Below are 14,454 nucleotides of genomic sequence, written 5' to 3'. Positions count from 1 at the left end.
TCGTACCTTCGATATATAACAATCATGGTTGAATTTTTGATCAGTTTTACAAATTTTTCAATAAGAAATGCCACAAATATCATCTTTCTTTCTGTCAAAATTTATTAAATTTGAGCAAGAACAACACATTTGTAAAGCATCACAAACTGATTTGCCAGACTTGTACGAGATAGATTGTAGATGCCGATTGTAACACGCATCTCCATAAAAGTATCGTAAGCACGATTCGCATTTACGATCTTTTGAAATGCGTTCATTATCATTATCATGTGATATTAAACACGGTTGGTTTGCGAAACATGCATCACATACATTCGAACACCTATGATCTGTAAGAGTTTTGTAATCTTTATTGCAAGGTATACGTCCATATTTGACGCATCAGTCGTCAAATTCAATATTGTGTGATAATGATTAATAACACATCACATTTAAAAAAATTGATTAATAGGATTAAAAATGTCTCATTATCAAGATTATTATACATCACAAGTTGGTGGGGGTGATATATCAAAAATTTATGTTGGTTCACCATATCAAAGAGGTCATGGAATTGGGAGTTTTTCGATAGTCTTTTTCGACGTGTTTTACCAATATTTGCTAGGGGTGCAAGGACAGTAGGTAAAGAGGCTTTGCGTGCAGGTATTAATACATTAGATGATGTTGAAAACAATGTACCGTTCAAAGAAGCGATGAAAATGCTTTTTAATGAAAGTCGAGAGAGCTTGAAGAGGAAAGTAACTGAAAAAATTCAGAAAAAATAAAAATTTCTTAGATATTTTTGGAAATAAATAATCATGTCTTTTCTTTATTCTCACTCTTGTGAGTGTTTGAAAACGGAGCTTGACTTGTTTTCTCTGCCACCTACTCAAACCTTAATAGAAAGTTCACAATGGATTCACTATAAACCTATTTCGTCACTTGCAGACGATTCACTCATAGAATTTGTCATCCCCGGCCATGTTGAGGAATACATAGATCTTGCTCATACTATGTTAAGCATTCGTGTTAAATTAATAACACCAACAATTACTTTTCAGAATAGAGAGACTATAGCAAAGATCAGTGTTGTAAATAATTTACTACACTCACTTTTCAATCAAATAGATGTGTATTTCAACCAAAAACTTGTTTCCCCGCCAAATAATGCCTATGCATATAGAGCTTATCTTGAAACTCTATTTAATTACGGTCCTGCTGCGAAAAGAAGTCATTTAAGTACAGCACTATGGTACACAGATGACCATAAAAATATGGAAGATGTAAATCGAGATTCAACAGGATTTGGAGCACGACGAGCTCTTTTACAACCAGATGGGGTTGTAGATATGATTGGTCACTTACATTGTGATGTGTTTAATCAAAACAAGTTTCTTTTGAATGGTGTTGAAATGCGACTCCGACTTGTACGTTCAAAAAATACTTTTACACTTTTAGACCGTACAAAACAGTGTTCCTTACATATCTCAAAAGCGACACTTCTTGTACGACGATCAAAAATTAGTCCTGCCGTTCTTCTTGCTTATACAAAAGCTCTTTCGCATGGTACAGCAAAATATTCCATTACAAGAGTTGAGGTTAAAACATTCATTTTACATAGGGGTGTTCACGCTGAAACTTTAGATGTCATTTTAGGCCAACTACCGAAAAGAGTAATAATTGATTTTGTTGATAATTAAGCATAGAATGGAAATACAGGTTTAAACCCGTTTAATTTAAAAAATTATGACATTAATTTCTTATCCCTTTATATTGATGGTATGCAGATTCCTTCTAAACCTCTACAACCTGATATCAATAAAGAAGGTCTTTATATTGATTGTTATCAAACTTTATTTTCTGGAACCGGAAGACATTTTCTCAACGATGGAAATGATATAGACAGAGCTAGCTATCCTAATGGATTTTGTCTGTTTGCTTTTGCCACCAGATCTGTCGGCAAACTGTTATTCACACTGGAATTTAATAAGAAGCGTCAGCCTTAGAATTGAAGTGCGCTTTAATAATGCTTTAACAGAGACTGTAAACTGTGTTGTTTACGGAGAATACGATAATGTTCTTGAAATAGACTCGACAAGGCAGGTCATTGTTGATTTTGGAGGTTAGATAAACACCATATCTTTCAAGTTTGAGATAACCTTTTTTCATTTTTCTTGGAATCTTTTTATTACTCACTCTCAAACAACAAAATATTATCTAATTTTAAAATCAAAATAAAATAAGAGAAGATTGTGTTAGAAATTCTACTTTTATTTATACATGTATGGATAAGATTGCATTCAGTTTTCTGATAGCATTCACAAGGTGAGGACGTTAAACGTCCACTCTCTATATTTTCTAACAAACAATTGACGGAGTTGTCGAGAAAGAAACATCAACACCCATAACTACCCAGGTAAAATCTAAAGATATTACTCCAGGAGAAAAGGTTGATTCTGCAAAAGATGGACAGCCTACAGATTCTGACTTGTTTACAATAAATTCCAAAACACGTTATTGCAGTTTTCCCAGCGGATCATATACCGACAGTATTAATGCTCCCTTGCGCTATTGTTGTTAATACAGATGGTCACACAAAACCAGGAACTCACTGGATCGCCATACACATCGATCGACATGGCACAGGAACATACTTTGACAGTTATGGCTTACCGCCTTTTGTTCCTCAACATCTTACTTGTCTACGCAGAAACTGTACCTACTACAGATGGAATCCAACACAATTACAAAGTGTCTCTTCAGAAGTGTGTGGTCAGTTTTGTGTTATGTATTTGTATTTTATGTGTCATGGTGGTTCCTTGCTGGTTTTTCCTGAACTTTTTACTAAAGACTTAGTGAAAAACGATTATATTGCTAACCAATTTTATGAAAAATGTAAAAAAAATAGAAAAGATGAAAAAAATTTTTTAAAAAAAATGGCATGGTAAATTACACAGTTTTCAAGGTGTATTCTATTATCACGGCCGAAACACAGAAAATCACCTTGAAAATTGTGTACAAACCTGCACAGCACGTAGTATTAAATAAAACTCTTGAACGTATATTTTATGTGTATGCTTGTGTGTGTATATTGGAAAATTTATCACATTTCACGTCGTCATTGTGTCTTTTGTTTTGACTTGGAGGCTGGCAGTATTATACTTTATATTAATCCTTTTTTTATATTATATTTAATTTTACGAGACGTCGTTTGGTCAGTTTGTCTCACTTTCTCTCTCTCTGTTTTAACATATGTATAACGTAACTATATTTACTTACTTAGTTTAAAATTTTTTTTAACCGAGCGTTTCTTCTTCGTTTCTAAAATTTATTATTAATACATTTAACTAAACAATTATACCAGGAAAAAGTACACTAGTAAAGAATTATTTCGATTATTATGTAAACATATCTTACCTTATAAGTATATATCATTGGCGTTAAGTTAGCTGTATTTTTTTTTCCTACAAAATATAAAATAAAAATGAAGTATATATATATATATTAAATTTTACGTTTTTTATTCTATAACCTTTCCTATATTTTGAAATAATTTAATAATTTTAATAAAGTATTTAATTTTTAATTGTTTTTAGGGTTCCGTACTCGGTTCGGAACCCTATTAATATCGGTTTTTTTGAAATCGTGTACCCCCCCCCCTTAGCGGCCACACGAATTTATCTAGAGGGCTGAAATTTGGTACACATATGTATTTTCGCGTGTAGATTACATGAAAAATATAGCGTACTTGATTCAAATCAATTTACCTAGCGTTGTCAAGGAAAAATCAAAAATTTCGAAGAAAATGATTTATTCTCCCTAGCGCACATAATATTCAACCCAAACTGTTCATATTTGCTGTAAAACAGTATTTTTGCGGGAAAAATACAGGGAAAAAATGTAAGCGCAATTGGAGTTGATGATCAATTTTTATCAAATTTTTGAAGAAAAATGATAAATTTAATAAAAAAATGTATTTTTCCTCAAAAAACGAAAAAAATCGGACGTTCCGTACTCGAAGCGAACTTATTTGGTATAAAAATAAATGTTTAAAAAATATGTGTTGTATGTTAAATAAATTATGTGATACAAAAAGGAACAATTTTATAAAAAAATCTAAGAAAATTGTTCCTCCTTTGGTATAAAAACAAAAAAAAATTTAAATATGTGTTGTATTTCAAATAATATAAGTGATACAAAAAGGAACAATTTTGTAATTAAGAAAATTGTTCCTCTTCGTATCACTTATATTATTTGAAATACAACACATATTTAAATTTTTTTTTGTTTTTATACCAAAGGAGGAACAATTTTCTTAAATTTTTTTAAAAAATTGTTCCTTTTTGTATCACATAATTTATTTAACATACAACACATATTTTTTAAACATTTATTTTTATACCAAATAAGTTCGCTTCGAGTACGGAACCCTCGATTTCAGTGCGAGTGTAACTCGCACTTGTCCGATTTTTTTATATTGAAATATTATTTTATTTTTAAAATTATTTTAGTTATTTTATAATATAATAGAAAAGTATTATTTTCTATTTTTAATATATGTATAGGATTTAAAATCTACATATAGCTTCTCTCTCCTATACATAGCATTCTTCTCTCTTGCTTTTCCTCAAAACACCTTTCCCTCTCTTTCTAACCTATAGCAAAGCTTAGCCTTCTCCCACTCGTCTCTCTTTTTACTTTCGTATATATTACCATCTCTCTCTCTCCAACACCTGGGTATCTTTCTCTCTCTAACACACGGGAAAATTATGGACCCCCCGCCCATATTCTCTATCTCTCTCCCACTCTCAACAAGTTTCTCTCTCTAACACATTGGAAAATTATGGACCCCCCGCCCATATTCTCTTTCTCTCTCGTTCTCATATACACCTCTCTCTTTAACACATGGAAAAATTATGGACCCTTCGCCCATATTCTGACTCTCCCCTGTTGAAAATTCCTATGTGAGAACACATATGGGATCCCATCCAGGATCTCTTGTGAGTTCTTATGTGGGTTCCCGTACAGGTTCACACATAAGATCCTGTATGAAAAGGTTCCTGGGATGAACTTGCGTGAGATCAAGCGCACGATCTTATGTCTCTGTAAAAGCAATAACACAGGATCCCATGAGGTTTCCTGTGTAGGTTCCTATATGAACAACACGATAAATAGGAACACACATGGGATCTTATCCGAGATCTTGTATGAGTTCTTACATAGGTTCTCACATATAAGAAGATTAATAGCAGCTTAATAAGATTTTATAGAATGCTTTTATATATATGCTATTAATCTTCTTATATGTGAGAACCTATGTAAGAACTCATACAAGATCTCGGATAAGATCCCATGTGTGTTCCTATTTATCGTGTTGTTCATATAGGAACCTACACAGGAAACCTCATGGGATCCTGTGTTATTGCTTTTACAGAGACATAAGATCGTGCGCTTGATCTCACGCAAGTTCATCCCAGGAACCTTTTCATACAGGATCTTATGTGTGAACCTGTATGGGAACCCACATAAGAACTCACAAGAGATCCTGGATGGGATCCCATATGTGTTCTCACATAGGAATTTTCAACAGGGTCTCATACTCATAGACTCTCTCTCTCTCTCTCTCTCTCTCTCTCTCTCTCTCTCTCTCTCTCTCTCTCTCTCTCTCTCTCTCTCTCTCTCTCTCTCTCTCTCTCTACAATACCCATAACACCTTACCCCCACCTACACTACACATTCTACCTTCACCAGTATATACGGCATCACCACTCACCCCTTCCACTTCACCCCCGCTGCAACCTACAAGTCCCACTAGACTAGGGCCCCGCTCCCCCTCTACACCCCCGCTCCACGAACTGTCTGGCGCCACTAGGCCACGCCCATAACGGCGGGCCATACGCACCCTATACTACTCGTGTATATTACAGGAAAAATATAGCGAGCACGAATGGAGTTGAAGATCATATTGTTTTTAAGGAAAACTCATATTTTTAGAAATAATCATAGATTTTTCGAACAAAAAAAGAAGAAAATTTTATCTTAAGGGATTCAAATTTATACATTTTTACGTATAGATTACAAAAAAATATAGTGAGCACGATTGAAGTTGATTATCATAGCGTTTTCAAGGAAAAACTGATAATTTTCGATAAAAATCATGAATTCTCCTCAAAAACGAAGAAAATTTTATCTAAAGGGCTTCAAATTTATACATTTTGACGTGTAGATTACAAAAAAATATAGTGAGCCCGATAGGAGTTGATTATCATAGCGTTTTCAAGGAAAAACTGATAATTTTCGATCTATGTGTCTATGTGTTTTCATGCTCACATTACAGGAAAAATTAAGCAAAATTTGAATTTTTCCATCGGCCTTCACACTTTAACCCCCTCTAGGTTTAAGGGTACGGAACCCTTGGTTTTAATGCGAGTGTAACTCGCACTTGTCCGATTTTTTTATTTTTTAAATCCATAATTTCCAAAAAAAAATTTCAATAGAATCGAATACGTGACCGGGTCTGAGAAAACGGTGTTATAGACCAAAAAAAAAATTTTTTTTATGACGGATTTTTACATTTTAAGGTCCTAAAAATAATTTAAACGTGTTTTTCTTAAACAGTTCATTTTGGTCGATAGCACAGTTTTCTCAGACCCGGTCACATATGTTTACTAAATCTTTTAAGATATGATTTAATAACACCTCTCTTTGAAATTGACGATTCAGTTGTTGTTAATAATCTTTTTATTGTTAATAATTCTTTTAATGTACAAAAATCTAAAGAGTAGATTAAAAAAATGAAAATTTAGTATTCGCTAATATTACAGAAATTATGCATATTTTTTAACAATGCACAGACCAAATAAGTTGATAATATTATGTTCATTTCATAAACATTATTGCATCCTCATATGAAAAAATTTATTTCACATGAACAATATATCTGCCCTGAAAGTTAAGTTTGCCGAATCTGATAATACTGTACTTTAGAATACTTAATTCCAATTGTTAAAAAGAAGATTTTGTAAAAAGGCAAACTTTTAATTTTTGAAGATAAAAATATCAAATATATTAAAAATATTGGTGAAATATATATATTTCATATACATGAATCGATTCTTTTTCTTGCAAAGAATACAACCCTGATAAAGTTTATTTAAAATCTTCACGAAAAAAAATTTTATTTCAAAAAGTTCTAAAAACGATATTTCCAGAATTAAGAAAGTTATTAAATTTATAGATTCTAAGTAAAATATAGACTTTATATATAGGGTAATCAATTCGTTTCAAAGCAAGAAATCAGTTTTTTGAAAAATTTCCAATTTAAAAATTTTTTTTTGGTGACATACATATAATTCATACATACACACACATCGGGACATTAGCTTTAAACTTAAAATACATGCATTCTGGATAAAAATGAGCCCATATAAAACATTTACAAAAATCGAAAATCGTTACGAATAGCAAGCTTCCTCATGAAGAAGTAAAACAGAGATAACAAAGTTCACAATATACTATTTCAAAAAATTATTAAAAAGAAATAATATAGGGTCAGTTGGGGTAAATGGGGACAAAATCGCTATTTTTCACAAATTACTTAAGTTTCTTTCTTTAAAAGGTAATTTTTGCGGGTTTATTTTTTATAAGTTGTTATCTCCCTATTGAAAAAAAACACGTATAATAATATGTATAATAATATGTATAATAATACGTATAATTATACGTATAATAATACGTATAATTATATGTATTATTATATGTATTATTATACGTATAATTATACGTATAATAATACGTATAATAATACGTATAATTTTTTTTTTTTTTTCAATAGGGATATATTTTTGTTTATTAATATATACCTAAATATTATAAAATATAGACACGTATAATTATATGTATTATTATATGTATAATTATACGTATAATTATACGTATAATAATACGTATAATTATACGTATAATAATACATATAATAATACATATAATTATACGTATTATTATACGTATAATTATAATTCTATTAAAAATTTAATAATAATTTTATTTTTTCTTTAGTATTAATAAATCATGTGAAAAATAGAATTTCTTTATATTGTTTATTTAAAAAATTTGTCAATTCAAGAAAGGTACAAAGATAACCACAATAATATAATAGTTAATTGCTTTTTTTCGTTTTGTAATTTGTCGAAGAAATTATAATAACAAACAAACATTCAACAGAAGGTTATAGGTTTAACAATTATTTAAACAATTAATTGTTGTTATTTTCTAACTTTTGATACACATAACCTGGCAAGTTGAACATTTTTTCACATTTTTTAGTTAATCAAGCTGAGTAGTATGAAATCGAGATATTATATTATTTTCACAATTTAGTAATTGTTTAAACAACTAATTATTTGTTATTTACTAACTTTTGACACACATCCCTATTGAAAATCCATGTGCAAGATCTTTACTTTAATTAAATTGGTAATAAAATAGATTTGATGATAATAATTTGACAATTAAAGATTTAAAAAATATTAATATTAATAAATCTTCACTTAAAACGTTATTATTTAAATAAAAATTTTAAAACTCTTTTGAATATTTAAACAAAAAAAAGTTTTCAGGTTTTTATTTTATTGAAAGAAAAATTGAATTATATACTTATGTTTATTTAACTTTATTACTAGAGTTAACTTTTTATTTTAATAACGTATATAATTTAAGATAAAAAAATTAAATTTGAAAAGGTGATATTGTATGGACAAATTATAAATTCATTTTGTTCGAAGGATACTCAAATTTTATTTTATTTAGTTTACATTTGGGAGCTCCATTCTCACCAATTACTCTTGATGATCAGTATTCAATCTTCTTTCTGTGAACAAAAGAAGATCATTATTTGAATGATTCGCATGGAGTTCGGTTAAATTTTTTTAAACTTTTTTTTAGATAGATTTTAGCATGTAGAAAAAAAGTTTCCTTTGCAAAAATGTCCTATTAATTATACTTTCTAAGATATTAAACCATAAAGTTTAAATTTAAGTAACATTTTAATTACAAGATAACGTAAAAAAAAGTACAATTAATATTATGAAATACTAAATACAGTGGTACTTATGTTTTTTTGAGTCGATGATTACAAGTTTCAATAATCAAAATGGTCGATCCAATATGGCGGAACAAAAAATTTAAAATGTTGAGCAAAACTCATGAAAATCACTAGTCAGAGGTTTTTGCAATATCAGATCACGAATCCAATGTTAGTTTTTAAGAATTCAAAAGAGTAACTTCAATACATGGTTGACAAAAAAATAATAATTAATTGTACATTTTTTAACGTTATCTTGTAATTCTAATGTTACTTAAATTTAACATTTATGTTTTAATATCTTAGAAAGTATAGTTAATAGGACATTTTTGCAAAGGAAACTTTTTTTCTACATGCTAAAATCTATCTAAAAAAAGTTTTAAAAAATTTAACCAAAAGCAATATTTAATATATTTCCTGCGGGGTCCTTTACGTGCCTTTCTACGATTCAGGCGCTCAATTGATAATTAAATTAATCAAGTACTTTCTGTCGCAATTAGTATATTTTGTTAAGAATTTAAAAATTAAAAAACTTACTTTTGATTGTCTCCGGGTACAATCGTCGCCTCACAGTATTAATATGTTGGCTCAAATGAAACCCCACTTTCCTTACTTCTAATAATTTAGACACATTATTGAAGTTTAGTTTGTCTAAGCGATCTTTGAAACAATCTGAAAACAAATTTTATTAAATTTATTAAAAATTTTTGATTTTTAAAAATTCTGATTATTTTTTAATTCTAGGCCGCAAAAGAAAAAAATTTGAATCCAATTTTGAATTTATGACGAGTTGAACTAAGAATTATTAAAATTTTTAGTTATTAAAAATAAAGTTTTTTGCTTTTATTTTTAAAACAAATTACTCCAACAAAAATAATTTGTTGAGAAAAAAATTGCAAAATTTCATTATTTATAAAAATTTAAAATTAGAAAATCAAAATTCAAAAAAAAAATTTTTAAACATGCGGGTTAAAGTTGAAGTATATGGTTTCACACACATGTCCTTTTAACATCTGGTATTTGAATTAATAAAAATATATGACTAATTATTTTAAAAAGTAGGTTTAATTAATGAAATAAAAATTTTTACTTACTAATCAATACTCTCTTTTTTGGAGAAGATAATTTTCTTCTTGGCGACCTGCCAGGAATTTGTATTAATTCATTATTATCCTTTCTTAAAAACGAGAAGTGTAATCGGCGAACTTCATGCGTAGATACCTTTCCTCATTGGTTTAAATCATAGTCGTGACGTCTGATTTGCTTAAATTCAAATTCGTGAAATCTGATTGGTTTTTAAAGTGGCGACAGGTAAACTGCAGCTAACTTCAAGTGTAGATACCTTTCCTTATTGGTTGATTTTAAATGTTCTTAAAGGAGAGTTCAGAATACGATTCGACGCGTTGATAGCGACGCGTCGGTCTTTAGGGGGAAACAAGGACAAACAATTCGAGAGACAAAGACAGAATGAACGTCGACGCGTCGCTATCAACATTTACTGTTCGTGATTTTACGCCATTTTGATAATTCATATTTGGAAAACGCGAAAAAGTAATATTTATACAGTTCTGTGTCAATAAAGAAACAAATAGTGAAAATTGATATATAGTACTTATAATAATTTGTTTCTTTGAAAAAATTAGTGAAATAGTGATAAATGTGATTATTATTTTTGTGTGTAAAAAAGCAATAAATAGTGAAAAAGTGCATTTACCAATAGTGTTTTGTTTAAATTGTGTAAAAAATCGACAGAACATAATATTTCTACATTTCTGTTCCTGTGAAAAGGAATAGTAAAAAAGGTTAAAATTTTATTGTTTTTAAAAGTGATTAATTAAAAATGTGAAATTGCTAGAGAAGAATGTGCTTTGTTATTGAAAAATTTTTTTGAAGTGTTTGTAATTGTTGTGTTGTGTTAAAATATTTTCTAAAAATAGAATTGTTTCACATGAAATAAAAGTGATGTAAACAGATATAACAAATTTAAGAATTTTAATTAAGATAAATAAATGAAAGTGAGAAATTAAAAATGTGAAATTGCAATATAATTGAATTGTTTGATTATTAAAAAAGTGAAGAATGTATTTTAGTATTGAAATTTTTTTTTGAAGTGTTTATAATTGTTGTGTTGTGTTAAAATATTTTTAAAAAATAAATAGAGCAGTTTCACATAAGATAAAAAGATAAAATCAGATATGACAGATTTAAGAATTTAATACACAGAATTCAAATACACAGATATCATAAAATTAAAGTATATAATATCATTTAATCGTATTGATAGATATCTTTACATTATTGATACATTATATGGAGCAGTTTCACATAAGATAAAAAGATAAAAACAAATGACAGATTTAAGAATTTAATACACAGAATTCAAATACACAGATATCATAAAATTAAAGTATATAATATCATTTAATCGTATTGATAGATATCTTTACATTATTGATACATTATATGGAGCAGTTTCACATAAGATAAAAAGATAAAAACAGATATGACAGATATACACAGACAAATACACAGATATCATAAAATTTAAAAATATATATATTAAATCGTATTGATAGATATCTACATTATTTATACATTATATCTTTACATTAGCTACAAAATATCTTGCAAATATATCAAACTTTTCAGTTAAAACGCATGAGATTCTTTGTTTTATAAGCTTGAAAACAAAGTGTTTACATTTTCTATAAATTTGTAATAGGTTATAAATTTTATGGAATGTAAATTAAATTTTCCAATCTAATCATGCCAAAAAGACGTGCAGTACGTTCTCCTTCGGAAGAAGAACAATACCAACTTTTAAAACTTCAAAGAAAAGCAGATTCTCAAAGAAGATACCGTCAAAAAGTAAATGATAATGTTAAAAATATTTCAAATAATTCTAATAATAATGTTCGTATAGAAGTCGATAGTATGCCTTCAACATCATTAAGCATTGATAATGTTGTATCTGTTGCATCAAGTACATTAAAAAAAATAAAAGTCGACAGCTTTTATGAAAAGAGTGATGTTAAACATAAAGAATTGGATTCAAACAGCGATCCATGTACAGATCAATTTGTAAATATTCTTTCTCAAAGCTTGCCTTCAACTTCATCAAGCACTGAGAATTATGTGTCCATTGCATCAAATGAAATGAGAAATAAAAATGTTGATTACACTGTTCAAGAAAGACAGTCATATCATTTTAAAAAAGCTGATTATCAACGCAATTATCGAAAAAGGAAACGGAATTTTTCTCAGATTGAAAACCTGTGTAATAATTGTACAGATACAGTTATAGAGGAACATTATTCTGGTGAAATGAACATTTTATGTAAGCATTGTAATGCTAAGCATTTTAAAGCAGAGCAAGTGCCCAATAAAAAAAATTCTTTTAATGATTGTTGTAAGCATGGTAAAGTTATTCTGGAAGATTTACCTAAGCCACCATTAATATTGCAGAGTTTATTTGACGGAACGCATGAACTATCAAATCATTTTCATGAACGTGTTCGATGTTATAATAATTCATTTGCATTTGCATCCTTTAATGCAAATTTAGTTGATTTTAATAATACACGTCCTGGACCTTATTGTTTTAAAATACATGGTCAGGTTTATTATCAAATGAATACATCTATATATGCTGAAGATAACAGCAATCCTTCATTTGGACAATTATTTATCGTGGATCAAAACGAATCCACAGACATTCGATGTAATCAATTTCAGACATTAAACCGAGATATTATTAATGCAATTGACACTGCTCTTCGGGATTGTAATATCTTCGTACAATCTTACCGTATGATGCATGAAGAAATGGAAAAATCAATGACTGAAAATAACCTAACCATTGAGCCTGAGATGCAATTATTATTTACATTGAAACCTGGGATGGATAGTAGACGATACAATATACAAAAAGTCAATGAAGTTGCTGCAATTTTTACTACAACTGCAGATGGTGATATTCCAGAATCATACGTCACTTTGTATAATAAGAGAAATAAAAATTTACAATATGTAAGTTCTATGAACCCTAATGTTGAGCCATGGATATATCCATTATTTTATCCATATGGTACGAGAGGTTGGGATGAAAATATGACTTGTGTTAACTCTAATAAACGAGTTTCACGGTCTGCATACATCAAGTTTAAAATAGCGTCTAGAGATGACAATGTTATTTTAAAATGTGGACGATTATTTCAGCAATGGATTGTTGATAATTATGTGAAAGTTGAAAAAGATAGGACAAATTTCTGTCGAAATAATCAATCAACTCTCCGTGCCGAAAGTTACAAAGGGCTAATTGATCATTTACAAAGAAGGGCAGATGAGTCGAACAGTGAGGTAGGTAAAATTGTAATTCTTCCATCATCATTCACAGGTTCACCAAGAAATATGTTACAAAATTATCAGGATGCGATGGCTATTGTGAGAAAATTTGGGAAACCAGATCTATTTATTACGATGACATGTAATCCAAATTGGCGTGAGATACAGGAAAATTTACTACCTCATCAAACTGCAGCTGACAGACCAGATATTGTTTCTAGAGTTTTTAACATAAAGAAAAATGAAGTGATTAATGTAATTGTAAAGGAGAAATTATTTGGTGAAATACTTGCATATGTGTATGTTGTTGAGTATCAAAAGCGTGGATTGCCTCATATGCATTTATTAGTAAACTTAAAGCAAAACAATAAAATAACCACATCAGAGATTGTTGACAAATATATTTCTGCAGAAATTCCAGATCCATCGGAAAATCCTGTACTTCATGATATTGTTATGAGAAACATGATTCATGGTCCATGTGGGAGCTGGTGTAAAGATGAAAATGGTAAATGTTCAAAAAGTTTTCCAAAGAAATTCTGCTCAGAAACAATAATGGATGAAAATGGATATCCGTCGTACCGTCGTCGCAATAACGGAACTTTTAATCGTCCAAATAGAGGAACAGCAGATAATCAGTACGTTGTCCCATACAACCCTACATTATTACAATTATTTAATTTCCATATTAATGTAGAAGTTGTTTCTAGCATTAAATCAGTAAAATATCTGTATAAATATATTTATAAGGGGCATGATGCTGCTGCTATTGAAATAACAGATAGTGCCAATAGTGCAACTTCTATAGAATGTGATGAAATTTGAAATTTCATTGAAACTCGATATGTAAGTCCCGTTGAAGCGTGTGACAGAATTTTTGGAAGACCAATACAGAATAAAAGTCATTCTGTTACCCGATTACCTGTTCATTTACCCAATGAACATATCGTTACTTACTTCATTAACTTTAACATTATTTTCGATGTGTCCTTTTCTTCAACTAAAAAGCAACGTGTCCTCTTTTTCAAAGAAAATTCGACGTGTCCTTT

At 29.3% G+C, this 14,454-nt stretch overlaps 2 protein-coding genes across 2 annotated transcripts; both read left to right on the top strand.

The window, feature by feature from the left end:
- Positions 1-797: 797 nt before the first annotated feature.
- On the top strand, positions 798-6,614 carry LOC127281067 (uncharacterized protein F54H12.2-like). Its single transcript, XM_051304555.1, has 5 exons — positions 798-1,652; positions 1,767-1,938; positions 2,018-2,101; positions 2,503-2,751; positions 6,598-6,614. The coding sequence occupies exons 1-5, from the start codon at positions 798-800 to the stop codon at positions 6,612-6,614; spliced, it is 1,377 nt and encodes a 458-aa protein (XP_051160512.1).
- A 5,213-nt stretch (positions 6,615-11,827) lies between these two features.
- On the top strand, positions 11,828-14,230 carry LOC127281065 (uncharacterized). Its single transcript, XM_051304554.1, has one exon. The coding sequence runs from the start codon at positions 11,828-11,830 to the stop codon at positions 14,228-14,230; it is 2,403 nt and encodes an 800-aa protein (XP_051160511.1).
- Positions 14,231-14,454: the final 224 nt, after the last annotated feature.

The sequence above is a fragment of the Leptopilina boulardi genome, unplaced genomic scaffold, assembly GCF_019393585.1.
Source record: "Leptopilina boulardi isolate dan_hultmark-lab unplaced genomic scaffold, ZJU_Lbou_2.1 LbouV2_262, whole genome shotgun sequence".
NCBI classification, from domain to species: domain Eukaryota; kingdom Metazoa; phylum Arthropoda; class Insecta; order Hymenoptera; family Figitidae; genus Leptopilina; species Leptopilina boulardi.
This window is presented reverse-complemented; position numbering and strand designations above follow the sequence as displayed.

What these genes read in the sequence shown, in the direction of transcription:
- LOC127281065 (XM_051304554.1), top strand. Translation starts at nt 11,828, where the DNA reads ATGCCAAAAAGACGTGCAGTACGTTCTCCTTCGGAAGAAGAACAATAC.
- LOC127281067 (XM_051304555.1), top strand. Translation starts at nt 798, where the DNA reads ATGTCTTTTCTTTATTCTCACTCTTGTGAGTGTTTGAAAACGGAGCTT. An exon ending in TAGGCCAACTACCGAAAAGA is followed by an intron (nt 1,653 to 1,766) that starts GTAATAATTGAT and finishes GATGGTATGCAG; the next exon opens with ATTCCTTCTAAACCTCTACA. An exon ending in TTTTGCCACCAGATCTGTCG is followed by an intron (nt 1,939 to 2,017) that starts GCAAACTGTTAT and finishes ATGCTTTAACAG; the next exon opens with AGACTGTAAACTGTGTTGTT.